The sequence below is a fragment of the Macaca fascicularis genome, chromosome 11 (assembly GCF_037993035.2).
Source record: "Macaca fascicularis isolate 582-1 chromosome 11, T2T-MFA8v1.1".
Taxonomy (NCBI): Eukaryota; Metazoa; Chordata; class Mammalia; order Primates; family Cercopithecidae; genus Macaca; species Macaca fascicularis.
The window spans coordinates 83,274,976-83,296,359 of record NC_088385.1 but is presented as its reverse complement, the minus strand read 5'-3'; the positions used below and the strand labels follow the sequence as shown (position 1 = coordinate 83,296,359).

The window sequence follows — 21,384 nt, the reverse complement described above, 5'->3', positions numbered from 1 at the left end:
AAATTTAATTTGGGGCTGGTTGCAATGGCTCACACCTGTAATCCTAGCACTTTGGGAGGCTGAGGCAGGAGGATTGCTTGAGCCTGGGAGTTGAGGACTAGCCTGGGCAACATAGCGAGACCTTGTTTCTACAAATAATAAAAAAAATTAGCCGGTCGTGGTGGCATGTGCCTGTGGTCCCAGCTACTCAAGAGGCTGAGGTAGGAGGATTGCTAGAGCCCTGGTGGTTGAGGCTGCAGTGAGCCAAGATCATGCCACTGCACCCCAGCTTGGGCGACAGAGTGAGACTCTGCCTGCCCTCCAGAAATTTAATATTATTTTTATACATATACACACAAAATTAAATTTTATGTATATATGTATGTGTGTACATACACAAATGCATGTATATAAATTTATCCCCCCATCCTAAGCTTGCTCTTGCTCCAAAGCTACTGTTTTCACCATATTAAACTTAAGTTGATTTCTGAAGCAGTCACAAGTTAATGAAAACCTACTAAGTTGAGGTATGGATAAAAATCTGTTCATTATTATACTGTCACTAGACAGACAAGTGGAGATTTGGTTGGACTTTAAATCAAAATATTTTTTAAAATTTTATGTTTTTTAAATTTATTTTATTTTATTTAAACGTTTATTGGATTCAGCAAACTAACGTACCTTCATTAAGTACATTCTACACATAGTACCTTCGTAGATTCATGCCTATACTGTGTTTAGAGCAGGTTTTATTTAGGTCTTATGCGTAAAACTGTTGGCTGCATTAGGGGAATTAGTAGAAAATAAAGCTAATAGAAATGAATAACAATTAATGTTTATTAAATTTCCACTGTGTGCCACCAGCTATTCAAAGTGCCTTGCCCATAAACTCATTTAATCTTAAAAATAACCCTGAGATAGATAGAATTATGAGGATACAGAGACAAGGACACACATCTGGTAAGTAGCGGAGCTGGGATACATTTTGACTCCAGGGGTGAACCTTTAATCACTTTCCTATACTGCGTCTCTTTGAATCAGATCATACGGGGCCTTGAATACTACTTTTACTGTTTGGGATCTTTGTTGTTAACACAGTATCAAATTGTTGAAGATTTTGGAGCAGGGAACCAGCCTGTTCAGAGTTGTGGTTTAGGAATATCAGCATGGCAAAATTGTGGAGTATTGGTGGGGCAACCAATTGAACGTTAGATTTATCTGGGATATTTTCAAAAACTGATGCACAGCTACATTCCTCTTCAATTGAATTAGAATCTCAGAGGGTGAGTTGCATATATTAGTACCTTTTAAAGTTCGTTAGTTGATTTTGATGTGCAACTAAGGTTGAAAACCATAGAAATAGAGGTGGTTAGTTCAGGGAATAAGTTAGCATGCTCTTGTGAAATCTAGATAAAAGGCAATTAAAACTTCTGTGGTAGTGGCAGCAGAATAGAAACTATGTAAAAGGAATTAGAGATGCAAATCAGCAGGACCTGGTGATTGATTGGATGTGTGGTTTCAGGAAGATACTAAAGACCAATTTTACATGTACTAAACATGTAGAATCTTAAAAATGATGTTAAGATGGTGGTATCCTCATTTTACAGATGCAGAAACTGAGATAAAGGGAAATTATGTAGCTTTTCCTGAGCTATACAAGAAGTAGACGATGGAGTCAGGCCTTGAACTCAGGCCTTTGCATATCGAATTACATTTTCTTTCTATAAGTTTTAGGGCATTAATGTGTTTAGCATTAATTCATACTGGATGAGATGACACTGTTATAGATGACCATATACGATGCAGAAGGGATCATAAGAGTCACTTATTTTAGTGGAGTTGAAAAGTCATTATCAAAAAAGTGTTTTTAGACGAGGTAATGCTTAACCTGAGTGTTGAAAGGAACTTAGGTATTTGCCTGGTGAAGGTGAGAATGGCATTGTAGACAAAAGGAGCTGTGAGAGTAACAAGTAAATTGTTCAACAACATGGTATGTTTGAAGAAGTGAAAGTAATTATCAGTTTGTCACTTTTGTGATGTGTAGGATTCATGGGTGTTTGGAGGAATGCATGACGTAAGATTGACAAAATTGCAAAGAGCCTTGAAGATGGGGTTAAATGTTTTTCTCTCCAGTTTTGGTAGGCTGTGGGAGCCTACCAAGTCCAAAACCATTGAAGTGGTTCAACCATGTTGTTGAACAACTTTAGAAGGCTCTCTGTGATACCAGTATAAACTACTTAGGTGTAAGAAATTCAGGTGGCAGGTAGTAGCAGTAACTGTGGACATGAGAAATAAAGGATAAACATGATAGACTATGTAGAACTTTAGGACCTTGTCCTGGACTTAATATTAGGAGTGGAGGAGAATATAGATGAGGAAAATAAAAGTGAAGGAGAAGTTTAGAGTGACTTAAAGGTTTCTCTGTTGTGTGATTTGGTGGGAGGTACCATTCATTAAGGAAGAAAATATAGGAAGAAGAGCAGGGGCAGAGAGAGGAAAGATGAAGTCAGTTTTCCACATGCTGAGTTTGAGATGTGTATCCAAGCGGAGGTGTACAGAGGCTTGGTGTTCCGTACAGTTCCTCATTTAATCCTTTCTATAATACTGTAAGGTAGATATTACTCTGTTTTTAAAAGATGAAGAAACCAAGGCTCTGAAAGAGTAATTTGCATAAAGTCAGTTAGCTAGACAGACAGCACTAGGATCTAAATGTAAATATTCGAATTCTCTTATTGAAAGAAAGGGCTATTTTTTTTTGTTATAAACTCATCTATATTACACCTAGACTTTTAAGCATCTTTTTAAGGTTTTTATATTCATTACCTAATATAATTTTTTGTATACATTGAAAAATATGTGATACATGATCTATTTTATTTAATCCAAAGCTTTATTTTCCTGTAACTATTAATAATTTTGACTTTTTTTTATCTAGGCTGAATATTTTGACATTTGGGCACCATGTAGTTGCAGAGACATGAGGAACAGTTGCTAACTGCATTCTTATGTGTGGTAGATTGATGAGTCATGGGGGTTGACGTTTCCATGTTATTATTAGCAGTCTTACCCGTGGCTTGATGCTATGCAGTGTGATATACTAATCAGTGATTTGTTAGAAATGGAATAGAAATCTAGAAGGCATGAAGGTATTTTTTTTGCAGCTCTTATGTCTTAATTTAGATCTCAGTCATGATTTAATCTAGAATGTAGGCTCACATATCTCTATGTAAGAATGCAAAGAATTGGCCAAAATGAAATTTCAAGTAAGATGAGCTTTTATTTCAGATTGACAATTGAAATGTGTGAAACAGGTCATAAGATGAAGCATCAGACACTGAAATGTTTATGTATATGTCAGCTCATATAGCCAGTTCTCATATCACCTGGCATGATTGTGATGTGATAATATGGTTTCGGTTGTGCTATTTTATAACCTTTTCAGGCAACTGTGGCTGGTTAGGCCAGATTTAGAGGAAAATGTTAATGAAGTTAAAGCTCAACGTTATGGCTTTAATTCTTTTAGTGGGCAGTAAACTTTTTCTGGTTTCCGAACCACAGAGTCCACCAGCAGTCTCACCAGATGCATGCCATTAGTTACAAGTGAAAATCATATTGGTTAATTTTGAGCTTCTCTTGTATGTGAAGATCTTGATAAAGGAGGTTGGATGAATCATGGCAAGAGACTACCAGTGCCAGAAGAAATATAATTCATGTTTCATTACCAAAAACTGATTGTGAATCTGTAACAATGTTATTTTATGCAGGACAGAACTATTTAAGGAAAAGAATGAGGGGATTCTTAGTGATGGAATTTGGGCTTATCAGATGGCCAGAGACTTTGTGCTAGGTATTAGGGTTGTAATCACTAAGCCTCTTTTTTTTTTTTTCTTTTCTTGTCTTTGTTCATTCAGTATTTGTTGAATGTCCACAATGGTGCCAGGCTCTGTTCTAGTTTTAAGGGATATAGCAGTGAACAAAATAGACAAAATTCCCACTCTAGTCGAGCTAACATTTGAGTAGAGAAAGAAAAAAATATATAAATATGAACTGTGTTATGAGATGATTGCTGTGATGAAAAATAAAGCAGGGTAAGAAGGAGAGAGAGTAACAAAATAGGGGATGAGTGCTATTTCCTGGGAATATTATGCAAGTATTCTGATGAAGTAGCTTTTGAGCAGAATCCTAAAGGAAGTTTTCTAGGCAGAAATAAGAACTAAGTGTAAAGCTTGCATATCTGTTGGGCAGACAGTAGTGGTTAGTCTGTAAGCAGTCGGGGTTGTGGGAAAGGGTGAGTGAAGGGTCTTTCCTCCTCCTCAGGAAGGTGGAGGTACAGGGTCAGTGTTCCTAGGAACACATGGAGCTCTGTGGGCCTTCCCCTGCAATCCGACCTGATAATAGAAGGAAGCAGTGACAAGACAGATGGAATATCTATTTGTTATGCCTGCAGTGGGAGGTCAGGAAATCCATTATCAAGGATGTCATGCTTTATATAAGAAGAATGAATTCACCAGGAGAATCATTGGAATGGCCTTGAGAGGCTGCAGCTCAGGAGAGGGTAAGGTAGGAAACTGATTTGGGGAGTTAGTGGTGAACTGAGCTCTTTAAAAAATCAAGTCAATGGAATCACATGAGGAAATCATGTTGAATGGAAATGAGAGATTCTAGGATGTAGGGGAGCCAGAGAGAGGGAGGAGAAAGAGAAAATAGGTTGGAAACTAAGGGGCAGAGTTTTCAGAAAAGGAGTGGTCAGCAGTGGCAAATGCTAGAGGAGTGGTCAGTGTTAGGTTGAGCTAGGGAACGGTAAGGCTGTGCTAGACCTGAGTTGTCTGATAGTGTAGCCACTTCCCACATGTTACTAATTTAAAGTTAACCTAATGAAATTAAAAATTGTTCCTTAGTTTTACTAGCCACATTTCAAGATTTCAATAGCTACATGTAGGTAGTAGCTACCCTGTTGGACATTACAGATATGCACTATTTCCATCGTTGTAGAAAGTTCTATTGTGACAGCACTGTACTAGACCATTATAATGGTGGAGAAAAGTTAAAACAATTGAATTGTTTATTTATTTATATAACAAGAGAGACAATACTGTGAGATAATTATGAATTATCAAAGAATTCACATTAGAAAGTCAGAGTTGGAGAATGATAACTTCATCTTGAACGTAGGTAGCAGAATTGGCAGTTTGAGCTCTCAAAGTGAGGGGTTTGTTGAGTGTCTGCTATGGTGCCAAGCTCTGTTCTAGTTTTAAGAGATGTAGCAGTGAACAAAATAGACAAAATTCCCACTCCAGTGGAGCTAACATTGGAGTGGAGAAAGACAGAAAATACATATAAAAATTTCAAGCTATTGAGTAGGGAAGCAAAAAGAAAGTAGGGAGAAAATTACAGATCACTTTAAACAATTAGTTTTACTAGGCAGAATTTTAGCTAAGTGGAGTTTGAGTTAAGTGGAGATGTGAGACTGTCTCGTAGAAAATCATTATTTCTGTGGGATGGATAGTTGGGCCAAACTGTAAAATATTTTAACTATCCGTGTTGGGGGCTTATTTTTAAAAGAACAGGGTGCCACCAGACTTTCTTTAGTGGAGGAGAAATGAGGCCAGAGTGACTGCCTAGAAAATTAAGTTGGTAAATTAATCACTTTTTTCTGGGTCCTTTCTTAGTCTTTCTCATTTGTTTTAATAATAAGTAATTCTGCCTTATGTCTATATACTGATTTTCAAAACAAATTTATATAGAATACTCATGTAAACTATTAAGCCTCATAACAATTCTAGAAATGTGTAAGGTTTAATAATTAGTGCATTTACAAAGGAGAAAAAGGAACCTCACAGAAAGAAGTTAAGTGGCATGCTAATGATGGGATAGCTTGAAGAATGAGTAATGTTGGGTAGACTGGAGATCACTTATGTTAGTGTTGAATAAACCGTAATACATACTGTCTTCTATGTGTGGTGATCTTGGCAGTAGGGACTATGTTTTTATCATGTTTTTAAATTCTGGTATGTAGCATAGTAAATGAATGAGTGGGCTGAGACTGCAGGCAGGGACATCTACTGAAAGGGAGATGCAGAAATTGACACATAAGGTGATGTGGGTCTGACATAGGGGGCACTAATGGGAAGTGAAAAAAAAGACTGAATGTGAAATAGGCACCATAGAGGCAAAAAAATCAGAATTTAATAATTTAATCCGATATTGGGGGAAATGTCTCAGATGAATCAAGGGTTTATGCCTGAGTGTTTGAAAGAAAAATGGGCAAATCAGCATGGAAGCTGGTTTCTGAGAGAAAGCTGACTACTATCCCTGATACAAAGATGTAAAGCCCTTCCTTTGTTAACATAATTTTAGAACTAGAAGGATATGCAATAATGTACATTATATGTCCAAACATATACATAGAAATGTTTTGAAGTTTTGGAGATATGCTAGGTATGAAGAAGAAACTAGGAAGTTATCTGAATATAGGTAATAAATGAGCCTTGAGCATCAATGGAACCTGCAGGAAAAGAGCCGGTAGAGGAAGAACAACAAATAGTTGAGATTGAGCACTGGTAATGGCCATTCACTTATTGGCTGGGAGGACTAAGTGTGGAGGCAGGAAAATAGAAGAGAAGCCAGAGCAGAGGAGTATTCTTAGAAACCAAAAGAGGCTTACATGAGAAGACTGATAGACTTAAATACATAAAGGAAGGATATAAAGTGTGAAAAAGTACCAGGCCAATGCCAGAGAAGACTCCACAGGTTGGCAAATTAACTGTAATTTCCTGATGACTCAGATTGAAAAAAAGATTTTTTTTTTTTTTTGGAGACAGGGTTTTTTGTTCTTGTCCAGGCTGGAGTGCAATGGCACAATCTTGGCTTGCTGCAACCTCCATCCCCCCGGGTTCAAGCGATTCTCCTGCCTCAGCCTCCCAAGTAGCTGGGATTACAGGCACCCACCACCACGCCTGGCTAATTTTTTGTATTTTTAGTAGAGATGCCATTTCACCATGTTGGCCAGGCTGGTCTCGAACTCCTGGCCTCAAATGATCCGCCTGCCTCAGCCTCCCAAAGTGCTGGGATTACAGGCATTAGCCACCACGCCCGGTCTAGAAGAAGATTTTTTTAAAAAGATTCAATTTTCAGTGTAGAAGTAATTTTGAAAAATAGCTATTACTTAAAAGATTATTGCACCACTTAATTCATTTGATAAATTCTGGGTGCTCTCTAGATTCAGATTTAAGTGTATGAGATTAAATCACTCCTGAGAAAATTTGTTTTCTTTTTAGATATTGCCATATTCAGAAGTTGCTGAAGTTCAAGAGACAGTGAGTAATATGTGGTGCTGTGTGCGACATGTTAACATTTTTTCATCTTTTTAGGATTTCAAGTTGGATTCTTAAAATATACTTCCCACTATACTTAATCACAGATAATTATGTCATAATAAGAAATAAGCTAGTGTAGATTGAAAAATATCAGTTAAACACTGTTTATATTTTTTCCAAAATGTAAGTTTTTTTTGACTCTAAAAATAATGCATACTAGTGTACCATATTTAAACAATACAGAAAAATATAAGTAAAATCCTACCTCCTAAAGTTAACTACTATTGATATTTTGGTGGCATCTTTCCCAAGTTTGTATGTGTATAATAAAATTTATAAAGGTAGGGTCATATCATACAAGCTTCTTTATAACCTTTTAAAAGCCAATATATAATGCATGTTTTTTAGTAGGTGAAGAATAAACTTTTTTTGTGTGTGTCGGGGGACAGAGTCTTGCTCTTTCGCCCAGGAGTGCAGTGGTGTGATCTCGGCTTACTGCTACCTTCACCCAGGTTCAAGCAATTTTCCTGCCTCAGACTCCAGAGTATCTGGGATTACAGGCGCGTACCACCACGCGTGGCTAATTTTTGTATTTTTAATAGAGGCAGGGTTTCACCATGTTGGCCAGACTGGTCTCAAACTCTTGACCTCAAGTGATCCTCATGTCTTGGCCTCCCAAAGTGCTGGGATTACAGGTGAGAGCCACTGCACCTGGCTGGAAAAAGAAACTTTAATGACTTCATGCTATTTCATTGTGTGAAGGTATTTTATTACCCTGTTTAAAACAGGTTACTTCTTTAGATTACTGTAAATGGTGTTGTGGTAAATATCCATGGACACATTTTTTTTTTTTTTTTTGAGATGGAGTCTCGCTCTGTTGCCCAGGCTGGAGTGCAGTGGCACTATCTTGGCTCACTGCATGCTCCACCTCCCAGGTTCACGCCATTCTCCTGCCTCAACCTCCCAAGTAGCTGGGACTACAGGTGCCCGCCACCACACCCAGCTAATTTTTTGTATTTCTAGTAGAGACGGGGTTTCACCGTGTTAGCCAGGAAAGTCTCCATCTCCTGACCTCGTGATCTGCCTGCCTCAGCCTCCCAAAGTCCTGGGATTACAGGCGTGAGCCACCGCGCCCAGCCGGACACATCTTTTTGAACATTTTGTATGATCCCCTTATTAATATTCCTAGAAGGGGAATTGCTGGATCAAAAGTGCGATTAGGTTATTTTTAAATATCTGCTTGGTAGGCCAGATCATATTCTTTATCCAACAGTGAAAAGCTGTATTTCCAAGACAAATACTCCTTTAAAATCTCTCCCATGAAACTCGGGTAAAATGTGCACAAGTACGTTTTGCAGATGATTACAGGAATATTAAAAATTCAGTTAAGTGTAGAGTGATGACTCCTGTTAAAAGAACAGACAGTTCTCAGCTGCACTATATAGCTCTCTCTGAAGTTTCTTATTCTAAGGGCTTATAATAATGCTAAATAGAGCATTCTTCAGATGTTTTGTATACTCTTTCTGAATTGTAGTTTCTCAGAGCCAGCTGCAGCAGAATTGCTACTGTAACAACTTGATCAACTTTATTGGGTGAAGAGGTGCCACCGGCTACATCAGTGCTTGATGAGCTCTTTGTCATGAGTCAGATGAGTTAAATCAAGCCATGATGTATATTAAGAGGAAAGTGCTGTGCCAAAGGGAATGGAATCAAAGCTATAGATTGCGTGGGATTACTTCTTTAGTAGTGTGGCCTTCCATCGTGGTTTGAGACTGAGAAGTTTCCCAGGCCCTAAAGGTTGTGTGTTTACTGCTAATTATAGATGAGGTGGCAAATATTTAGACATACAATAAAATACAATCACATTTTTTTGCATAGTGCACTATTTCTGAGATTTATAGACTAAAATTAGTAAACATTTGGGTAATGGCTATAAATATTTCATGCTTTTAAATACTTTGGTAATATGTCTGAAACTTTTATTATCGATATAGTTACCAATATATCTTATCGATATAACAAAATTAGTGAGATAACTGGACATTGTGGGATAATGGTAAACATAAGTTACTGAAATAGAGTCAATTAGAGAAACTTTCTTTTTAGAGACAGGGTCTCACTATGTTGCTCAGGCTGGAGTGCAGTGGCTATTCACAGGTGCGATCATGGATCATGGATCATGGTACACTGCAGCCTTGAACTCCTGGGCTCAAGCAATCCTCCTGCCTCAGTCTCCCATGTAGTTGGGGCTGCAAGGCGCCCATGATGACCTTTTTCTGAATAAACTGAGAAGCTGTTCTTGGATTCTCTGAGATTCTAGCTTTATTTAGGTTCTTTAACAAAAACCAAGAAGAACGCCTAGCATTTTACTTTTTAAATATTGTACAAGGTAATTGGGTACAGTGGTTCCACAACAGTAATTTCACATTGTTTTTATTCGTGTGTTATACAACATGGTACTGTACAAATTTGACCCAGGTCCTCGAAGTGGTAAGAATTAGTATGGGGCAGTTTAGCCATGTGCAGAAGACTTCAGTGATGTATATGTTACTTTGTAAATTTGATATGTAATCCTCAGTTACTTATATCCTGTTTCCCATTGACATCACTTACAAGCAACTCTGGAAGGATGATTTCGCTTAACTCCTAGTTTAGTGCTTTTGTATCCATATCCTTTTGAGGAAGGTTTCTGAAGCCATGTTTATTTTTCATTGTGTTTCAGCTTTGCATTTGCAGTGTTTGAGTGTGATTCTTAGTTGTGTTGTTCGTTATAATATATGTTTTTCTAGGGCCTGTTCTTTTATCCTATGGCATTTTCCAATCTCTTATGATTAAGCCATTCAGGTCATATATCATAACTCTCATATTTATCATAATTTATATTTTTCTTACCAGCCTGAACCTTTCCCTTTACAGATTTGTATATCCAACTGCTTACTTGACATTTCCACTTGGATGAATGTCTGGCATGCATTTCAAACTTAGTTTGATCCAAAGTGAGCTCCTTATATTTCTCCCTGTAAACTAGCTGCTCTCACTATCTTTTCTGTCTCAGATAATGACAGTCCCATCCTTCCAGGTGCTCAAACCCCAACATTTGACATTACTTTGTTCCTGCCTTTTTTTCTTTTATCTCACATTTGGTCTATTTAGAAATCTTGTTTCCTCTTATTTTCAAAATATATTTGGAGCTCAGCTACTTTTCATCACCTTCACTGCTAACACTTTGGTCCATGATTCACCCTCTCTCCTAGATTATAGCAGTAACCTCCGAAGTGGTTATACCTTTGTCTCTCTAGTCCGTTATCAACATAGCAATCACAGTGATTCTGTTAAAATATAATCAGACCGTGTCAATTATCTTCTCAAAACCATCCAGTGGTTCCCCTTCTTATTCAAAATAAAACTGACTACACTGGGTGCAGTGGCTCATGCCTGTAATCCCAGCACTTTGGGAGGCTGAGGTGGGTGGATCACAAGATCAGGAGTTTGAGACTGGCCTGGCCAATATGGTGAAACCCCATCTCTACTAAAAATACAAAAATTAACCAGGTGTGGTGGCACGTGCCTGTAGACCCAGCTACTGGGAGGCTGAGGCAGAAGAATCACTTGAACCTGGGAGGCGGAGGTTGCAGTGAGCCGAGATCACACTACTGCACTCCAGCCTGGGCAGCAGAGCGAGACTCTGCCTCAAAAAACAAAAAAAGAAAGACTGACTGGGGGTGGAGGGTGGAGTAGGAGATCTGCTTCGAAGTTCACCTAGTGGTGTTGGCCGACCTCACTAACACCATAGTTCTTTCACCTAGTGGGCCTCTCTACAAGACTGACATATGAAGTGACAGTGGTTCCCCAGGGTAATCTTTCTACAAGAGACTGAGAAACTGCATGCAAGATGGAAGTCACAGTCTCTTTATAATCTAATCCCAGAAGAGACATCTCATCACTTTGGCTGTATTCTGTTCATTAGAAGTGATTTAGGGCCTGGTGTGGTGGCTCACATCGGTAATTCCGTCACTTTGGGAGGTGGAGGCGGAGGCTGGAGGATTGCTTGAGCCAAGGAGAATATAACTTTGTCGACTTTAGTTTGTATGTAAAACAAAAGAATGAGATTAAATGGGAAACTGCACAAACATGAATAGAGCAAATGCCTTCAAGGCATTAGAAGATCATTTCAGGTATTGTAAAAAGCCATCACTTAGGGAAGGAATAGGTCCAAGATTTTATCCAAGGAGGTCACAAAAGCCTAAAGCAAACAACTGCTAACTTGTTTTGTCACAGTCAATTAAGATCCTCAAGCCTCTTTAAGACCAACAAATAATGTAATTATCGGGAATTTTTTGTTTCTGTTATTGCATTTGTTTTGATATGTTACTGTATTTGGTATTTAAAGTGAAGGAGAGCTGAGAACTCTGTTCCTACCAGAACCAAAGCACTTATCCATAGGCAACATTTAGAGTAATTTATGTTAAAATAGTTACTAAACAGAAGGTCAGCAGCCTTTTTCCTGTTTCTTTTAGTTGACTGCAAGTTCTTCATTCAAGGGTTGGATCTTCTGACTTCCCAAAGACCAGTAGCTCGAAATATTATGCTTGATTTTTACTGGGCCCTAAGAAAATTTTGTCTGACTTAATAAAACTTGTTTCTAATTAATGTTTCTATGTTTTTTTTTTTGACATTTGAGAAAAAATTTGTTCTATTTTGTTGATGCGTCTGTAGATGCTCTTCACACAATGCTTGGCATGTAACAAGTACTCAATAAATGTTCCTTACTCTTTTGTAGAAGAAACATACTAAACCTCCTTGTAGTGTTACATGCTTTCATGGCATGCAGAACTAATCTTTAATAGTGCATGGGTGTTATATAGTTTTTAAACCACCTTAAATTTAAGGAATGCATAACTTGGCTGTCTCTTAAATTTCTGTGTAATTTTTACCTTTACTAACTCATATCTTGAATTATAATTGAAAGTAATTTTTGACTTAATTTTCAAAACGAAATACTTAGGCGATCCATTTTTTCTTACCACCTTCATTTTCTAAAAACAAAACAAATATTTGATACTGCTTAATCCAAGATCTTTTTTTGTGTGTGGAAAAGGAATTTTCTTATAAATTATTACGGTTATTACTATTGATGTGCATGTGCTTTCTACTTATAAACTAATGCTATTTTCCTTGTCCTTTTGTTTCACTGCTGTTTCCATCCTGATGCATTTTGCTTCTTCCTGATTTGGACTGTATTTGTTTGCTGCTCAATTACCCTGCCTTAAAAGCTTCTTGGTGATAGCAAAGATGTCCTTGGGCCATCAAGTAAGTAGCTAAAGCTTGAACGGCATGTTTGGGGACATGATAATATTTTGATGTGTAATTATTATGAAAGGCAAATGGTGTTTCAATTTTGAATTATTAAGTCTTCTACTTTTCTTTCCAGGAATTGAAATACAAAGTAAAGAATATAAATGGTCATTTAGTACCCAGTGCCCCATCTGTTCTCATTGTCCATCTGAGATTCATAGGTAGTGTTTGTATACTTACATCTTGATTATCTAAAGATGCATTGTTTACTTAATTATCTAACTCATAATTTGGGACCTCTTCTTCATAGTATTTCTTTCTACAGTTATCACAAGGCATAGTTATAGCACAAGGATTTCACTGCCATAGGAATGGGAGAAACACGTTTGTCAGAATTTTTACTTAATAATGTGATTATGAAAATTGTTTTATACTTTGGGTATTTTATAAGTGAAACGTGTTTTACCTTAGGGATTTAGAAGATGTATCCTTGAAAATTATATCCAATTCACGTCAACAGATTTTACTGAGAGTTTTTTGGGGCAGGGAGCAGCAGACACTGCCAACTTTTGGATGTACATAATGAATGGATGTATATGATTCCTGCCCCTAAAAATTTTTATAGTTAGCTAGGGAGTAAGAGGGGCAATTTTTATATTAAAAATCATATAATTGCTGAGGTGAAAGGAACTTCAGAAATTATCTAATAAAGCATTAATTTTATAGAGGAGAGCCTGAAGCTAAGATAGCACAAATATCCAAGAATTTAGAATTGGTTACTAGTCCAGTGTGTCTTCCTTCTACTGTTATTCAAAGATAGAAGGAAACTGTTAGTTTGTTGCATTCAAGTATAACAAAATAGTTAAAATTTTACTGCATCATAAATTAGATGAAGATTTTAACTTTATTGATGAATAATATAGGAAATTATATTGATTTAGGAAGTTTTATTATTGATTCCTGAACAATTATCTGATTATTGCAAGTCAGTTTACTGTTCTGGGACTTATATTTCATTGACCTAGGAAAGGAACTGAATGAGATAATGGTAAAGGTTTCTTCTAACTATGAACTTTTTTAGTCTAGATCAGTTGCTGTTTATCAGTTGCTGTAACTCTAACTGGTTATAGTATGTATGTAATTTTTTTTTCTAAAAAGAGAGGATTTAAAGTAATATGCTAAATTCCTTTTTTTTTTTTAATTCTTGTTTTTTAGAGACAGGGGACTCACTCTGTCACCCAGGCTGGAGTACAATAGCACAATCATAACTCACTGCAACCTTGAACTTCTAGGCTCAAGAGATCTTCCTGCCGCCTGAGTAGCTAGGACTCCAGGCTTGTGCCACCACACCCAATTAATTTTTAAAATTTTTTGTAAAGATGTGGTCTCAGTATGTTGCCCAGGGTGGTCTTGAACTCTTGGTCTCAAGTGATCCTGTGGCCTTGGCTTCCCAAAGTGTTGGGATTACAGGTGTGAGCCACCGTGCCTAGCCCTTTTTTCATTCTTAAATGCAGTAACTCAAAATATTTTATAAATATTATTTATTATACAATTATCATTCGGAAGTAGAAATCTTAAAAGTAGGAAAAAGAACACAAACCTCAAAATGTTGTTTTTGATTTTCTTGAGACAGGGTTTTACTCTGACACCCAGGCTGGAGTTCAGTGGCACAATCACAGCTTGCTGCAGCCACAACTTCTCCCAGACACAAGCGATCTTCCCATCTCAGCCTCCTGAGTAGCTGGGACTACAAGCATGTGCCCAGCTAATTTTTTTTTTTTATTATTATTTTTTGTAGACACAGGGTTTTCCTATATTGCCGAGGCTGATCTTAAACTCCTGGACTCAAGCAATCCTCCTGCCTTGGCTTCCCAAAATGCTGACATTGCAGGCGTGAGCGACTGCACCAAGCTTCAAAATATTTTTATGTTTTGTTGTTCAGCCTTGTGATGCTTACTTGGCATATAATTTCAATGGATTCTTCAGTTTCTTTAATTACCTCATATATGTAGACATGGACTCAGGTGAACTGAATGGCACTGCTGAGCTTTATAAATAGAATAGCATTTTAAATATTAACTGAAATATTTTATCTTAGGAACTGGGTTTTTACAAATGGAGATATTTTTTACTTGGAATAGAAGAAATTTACTTAAGGTTATATATTTCAAGCATATATAAATAAAAATATGCATCATGATATTGGATATGACTTTATAATGTACTCTGCCAAGTACTAAAAGGCTGGGTCTGTATAATCATTTGTTAGAGACCATATATCTTTTAAAGTGAAGTACAGTTGACCCTTGAACAAGACAACTTTAAACTGCACGAGTCCACTTCTATGTGTATTTTTAAAAATAAATATATTGGAAAAATTTTCTGAGATTTGTGACAATTTAAAACTCACAGATGAACTGTACCTTAGAAACATAGAAAAAATAAAGGAAAGGTTAGGTATATCATGAATGCATAAAATATATGTAGGTACTAGTTTATTTTCTCACTACTTTAAAATATACACAAATCTATTACAAAAGTAAAAATTTATCAAAACTTTTCACACACACTGTACATGTTGCCATTCCCAGTTGAGAAAAATGTAAACAAACATAAAGATACAGTATTAAATTGTAACTACATAACATTAACTGGTACATACTGCACTACTGTAATAATTTTCTAGCCACTTCCTGTTATTACAATGAGCTCAGGTGTTGGGAATACATACTTAAATGCTGTGTGATTTATGCTAAACTTAAATGCTAATCATCTCTCCATGAAGTTCTTTGCTCCAGTAAATTGCATATTGCTTTAAAAAGTCATTTCTCACCATTCTTGCCTATTTTCATCATATTTCGTGCAATATTGTAAACCTCGAGTAACACCGTGGGACCCATATGAAGTAACACTGTTGACGCTTCAGTTGCTCCAAGAAGCAGACGAAGGTCATGACATTACAAGAAAGAGTTTAATTGCTTAATATTTAGCTGTAGATTGAGGTCTGCAGTTGTGGTTGCTGCTATTTCAAACTGATGATTCATCTTGTAAATAGATGGCATAAACTTATATCAGTAAATACAGTATAGTACTATAATTGTATTTTCTCTTCTGATTTTCTTAATAATATTTTCTTTAGCTTATGTACATGCTATATTACATAATACAATATTTAATACATACAACATATACAATATGTGTTGACTCTTCGTATTATATATAAGGCTTCTAGTCAACAGTAAACAGTAGGCTATTAGTACTTAAGTTTTTGGAGGGTCAAAAGTTAAATGCACTTGTTTTTTTTGACACAGAGTCTTACTCTGTCACCTAGTGCAGGAACGCAACCTTGGCTTACTGCAGCCTCTGTCTCCTGGGTTCAGTAGCTGAGGTTACAGGCATGCACCACCATGCACAGCTAATTTTGTATTTTTAGTAGAGATGGGATTTCACCATGTTGGCCAGGCTAGTCTCAAACTCCTGACCTCAAATGATCTGCCTGCCTCCCAAAGTGCTGGGATTACAGGTGTGAGCCACCACTCCCAGTCCCTAAATATACATTTTTGACTGCTTAAACATCAACTGTAATTTCATGGTACTTGATTAGGATCTGTACTATTGAATGAAAAAACTACATGATCTATACTGACATTTAAATTATTGGAGTATTTGAGAAAAGGTATACTTTAGAAGAAAAGGAGATACAGGATTTACATACAGATTATTATTTATGACTTTAAAAAATTACTTCATCTTATTTTAGCTTCCACTTAGATTAAAGGCAGACTTTGAAACTTGTAAAATTCCTCAAATTTTATATTGATGAGTTGAATTCAGAAGGTAAAAATGTTAGTTTTTGATTCATGTTCTCCTTAGATGCAGCAGATATGTTAATTAACTATTTCAGTGTGATTTCTACTAAAGATGAGTAATGTTATGAGTAGCAAAGCAGGTTGCTTTACTTCCACTTGAAGTAGAAACAGCAGAGGGCACTGTAATGTTATCTTTGGTAGGTGAGACAGTAAAACTGCACTGGAATCACACAGTGATTCATTTGCCAGATATCTAGTCAGTCATTTAGAGAGTATTTAGTGAGTATCAGTTATATGCCAAGGGATACAGAAAAAAAAGTCACTGTCCCTCTTAAACTTATATTTGAATAGTCTACTATTATGTAACTGATGTAGGAAATCATAGTGATTTTTATATTCCCCAGCTTCTTTTGTCTGTATAGTTGTTAATGCTTGTGAATGGGGTGAGGAAACAAATAGAAACATGGGCTTTCTGGTTTTTTTGGTAAAAAGGTACACTCTGTATATTGCTGTTTCTGCATACTCTCTTACTTCACGGTTATCAAAATCATATAGTAATACTTCCATTGAAAATGGATTAGAAAAGGTGAATAGAGCTAACTTCACAGTTCAGGCTGTTTTAAAGTTATTCAAGACATAGACACCTATGTTTTACTGACAGAATACTAAAACCTACGTTAATTCTTCTTGTGGTTCTTATAAAGTATTTTCAATTAATGTTAAATGTTCTGTCTGATATGACACAAAAGAATATGTGTCATATGTAAATGAGAGCATAATTGTACAATGAGCACTTATTGACCTATCATTCAGCTTAAGAACTAGAATCTTCCACGTACCTTCCGTCTTTCCATCTGCTGCTTTTTTATCCCGGAGCCTGCCCCAAGAGGGCATGACTAGGTTGTATTTTTTTCTTTTTATTATTCTTTGCTTTTTAAAAAGTTGTTTTTATTGTTGTTTTTTACTCACGTATGTATCACTAGATTTTGCTTGTTTTTTAATTTTAAAAAATGGTGTCATGGTTTATATAATTTTCCAGGACTTGCTGTTTGTAGTTATTTATTTTTTTTTTTTTTAAGTTTTTAAAGAGACAGGGTCTTGCTCTGTTGCCCACCCTAGGGTTCTTTGGTGTTATCACAGCTTACTGCAGCTTCGAACACCTGGGTTCAAGTGATGCTCCCACCTCAGCCTCCCTAGTAGCTGGGACTACAGATGCCTGCCATGCTAGGATTACAGCATGAGCCACCACGCCCAGCTAACATTTTTTATTTTTATTTCTTTTAGAGCTAGATCTTGTTATGTTGCCTAGGCTGGTCTTGAACTCCTGGCCTCAAGCAATCCTCCCATCTCAGCCTCCTGAGTAGCTGGGATTATAGATGCAAGCCACTGTGCCTGGCTGTAATTAACATTTTACTTTTAATATTCAATCATGTTGTTTGTTACAGAACTAGATCATTCCTGTTTAGTGCTATACACTATTTCATTATATGCATATGCCACAATTTATTAAAATTCATTTTTTTCAGTTGATGAATATGTTTTGGTTTTTACTGCTGTAAACAGTGTTGCTATGAACATTCTTATTCTTGCCTCTTGGTACACACCTGTGAGAGTTTTTCTAGATACCAAGAGTGGAATTGTCAGACCCACAGGGTATTCAGTTTTATATAAGAAGCTCACATTGCTTTCGAAAGTGCTTGTATCAACTTATACTCCACTAATAGTGCTTAAGATATCTCGATGATCCCATCCTCATCAGTATTTGGTATTATCAGAGATTAATCTTTGTTAATTTTACTGAGTATAAAATATTTATTATTTTGATTTGTATTTGCCTCATTACTAAAAAAGGATGAACATCTTTTCATACATTTATTGCCTGTTTGCAGTTTTCTTCTGCGAATCACTGTTCAAGTCTTTGCCCTATTTTGCTATTATGATGATGTTCTTTTTCTATTGATTTATAGTAGTTTTTTTTTTTTTTTGAAGAGCATTCTAGATACCAACCTTTTGTTAATTATGGTTGTTGCAAATATCTTGTTTTGTGCCTTTTCAGTTTATGATATCTTTAAATAAATTTATACTTTTAATATTGAACTTACTGATTTTTTTATTTTTGGGTTAGTGTTTTTTTGTGTCTTTTTAAAGGAATCTCTGTCCCAAGTTTATGAAGATTCTCTCTTATTCTAAAGGTTTTCCAGTTTTGCTTTTTACCTTGTGTCTGTAGTCTTCATAGAAGTATTCTTTGCGTGTGGTAAGAAGTAGAGTTCTATCTACTTTTCCAATATTGATGACCAGTTGAAACCTCCTATGGTGAACTGAGTAATTTATTTTCCCGATTTCTGTTGTATATCTGAACTCCATGTATGTATGTGTCTGTTTCTGAAAGCTATCTGCTATGTTCTGTAGGTCAGTTTATCTCTCTGCATCAGTACCATACATTTAAAATTATTTTTTAATAATTATTTTTAGGAATCAAATGAATCTTGGATTTAGTAACTGAAAGAGACACCATATATTTTATGATGTTTTCTAAAAATATAAAGTTGGTTTATTGATTCATTCAATAGAATTTTATTGAACATCTTTAGTATGGTAGGAAGCAACACGTTCAATATGGCAGGAAGTTTACAGGACTTGAGAATTTATGGGAAAATAAGGCAGACAAAACTTCCTTCTCTCATGGAATTTAATGTCTACTGGAGGAAGACAAGCAATAAATAAACTATATTATTTCAGATAATGATAGGAGCTACAATGAAAATCATGTAAGGTAAAGTGATAGAGTATAACTGTGAAGTGGTGGGTACTAACTCTAAAAAAAAAATGCTTAATTGTGCTGTGTTAAAATTAAGAACGTACTAAAAAGCACCATGAAGAAACCAAAGGGCTTTTCTGAAGAGATGACATTTGAGCCCAGACAACAAATGAGAGGAGCCAATAATGTGATGATCTGGGGTAGGAATATTCCAGGTAGAAAGAACAAGAGGTATAAAGCCCTGTGACTGGGCAAAAGATGGCCTTTCTTGAGGAAATACCAAGAAGACTATTATGGCAGGAGCTTATGATTTTAAAAGATTGCTCGGTAAGAGAAAGAGAAAAATAAAAACACATCTAAGGTTTTGGCCTGAGAAAGTAGTGAGAGGGGAGTAGTGATGGCACAAACTGAGATTGGGGAGAGGCAGGTTTGGAGGATGAGCAGAATCAAAAATTACATTCTAGATAAATCTGAGATGCCTGTAAATAAGAGGTGATTATAAGGCAGGTAATTGGGTATGTAAGTTTGAGTTTAGTGGGAGATATGAAGTTGGGAGTCATCAGTCTATTTTTTTAAATTGACTTGGAAAAATAATTTTTTATATTTTGGATGAAAAGTGCAGTGTTTTTATATTTTTACTTTGGAATCTAAGGAGCTGAAATAAAATTTTGAGAACTATCACAATAGAAAACATTTTAAACCAATTAGATTTAAAGGACATGATGATAAAAAGGTGAATGTGAAATTCTGAAATTCTGTGTTGACAAATAAAACCTATGGTGGAGACTAAATCATCTTTTTGGGGGGCATGGAGTTTTGCTCTTGTTGCCGAGGCTGGAGTGTAATGGCATGATCTCTGCTCACTGCAACCTCCGCCCCCCGGGTTCAAGCAATTCTCCTGCCTCAGCCTCCCTAGTAGCTGGGATTACAGGCGTGCCAACACGTCCGCCTAATTTTTGTATTTTTAGTAGATACTGCATTTCACCACGTTGGCCAGGATGGTTTCGAACTCCTGGCCTCTGGTGATCTATCTACCTTGGCTTGCCAAAGTGCTAGTAAATCGCCCTTTCTTAAGATGAAACTTGAGTTTTTATAGGCTGAAAGCATAGGAATATAAAATGAAAGAATGTGGAGATCTTCAGGTACTTTGGACTTGGCAGTTTACCCTGTTTTCATTGAGTGTTTTCACTTTGTTTCTGCTCTCTGAAACTGGGCCTGGCTCGCTGTTACTGAGCAATTGATAGTAGGATGGCCAAAGGGGTGAGAAGCAACTTCAAAGCACTACTTAAATTGGTTATTGGGCCAGCAAGCTTTAAGAGACAGACTTTGGAACCAAATGGTTCTGAGTTAGAATCTTGCCTCTATTACTTACTGTTTAACCTTAGGCAAGGCAATCTCTGACCCTCAAGTTTCCCCCTCTCTAAAACAGTTATCATACCGACTTTTCATGAAAATTAGAAATTAGACTAGAAATTCTAGTGAATGTCAAATATTATTTTATACTGCTAGTAATTTGTAGTTTTTCTGATTACTAATGAGGCTGAGTATCTATATATATTTATTGACCATTTGTATTTTTTTTTTGGGAAATGACTCTTTTGCTTATTGTTTTGTTGGTAAATATAAAGAGTAAATAAATAGCACAATGGAAGGCACACAGTAAACCTTAGGCCTTTCATTATCAGTTTCATTATTATAATGTCTATAATTTGTATATTTGATTCAAACATTCGTGTTAGTCAATTCTTCTTGGATCAGTAACAAACCAACGTGAAAACAAGATGACTATGAGAATTTATTAAAGTATTGAGTTGGTAAAATGAATATAACCACCAAGGCCATTTCAGTTATGATCTTATTCCATGTTATTAACTATACTATTATGTAAATCTATGACTTTAGTACTAATTATTTTTCTCTCCTTTCCTTGAGCTGTTGTAGCAAACAGTGACGAATCTCAACTTCTGACACCAGGAAAGATGAGTCAGCGCCAAGGAAAAGAAGCTTATCCAACGCCAACCAAAGATTTGTATCAGCCATCTCTTAGTCCAGCAAGTCCTCATAGCCAGGGTAGGAAGTTGTGATTTTCATGTTTTGTTTTGTTTTTGGAGGGGAGAAGGGGAAAATGACATCTGGGGACTATCATATTTTTTTTCTTTTTAACTATTTGGTTTTGTAAGGGGTTTTGTTTGTTTTGTTTAGGTCATCTATAATACTCTTGAAATGA

General features: G+C 36.3%; 1 protein-coding gene across 24 annotated transcripts in view; it reads left to right on the top strand.

Moving 5' to 3' along the window:
* Nucleotides 1-21,384, top strand: part of OSBPL8 (oxysterol binding protein like 8) — a 216,990-nt gene that overhangs the window by 92,080 nt on the left and 103,526 nt on the right. For 5 of the 24 annotated variants that reach the window (XM_005571595.4, XM_074007448.1, XM_065524592.1 and 2 more), the window contains 2 exons: nt 12,569-12,605; nt 21,090-21,227. In XM_005571595.4, the coding sequence (XP_005571652.1) occupies nt 12,569-12,605; nt 21,090-21,227 (175 nt within the window). Of the gene's footprint in view, nt 1-7,256; nt 7,296-11,812; nt 12,606-12,726; nt 12,812-21,089; nt 21,228-21,384 lie in introns of all 24 variants that reach the window. The other 19 variants (XM_045365638.2, XM_065524589.1, XM_045365633.2 and 16 more) reach the window with 10 other exon arrangements.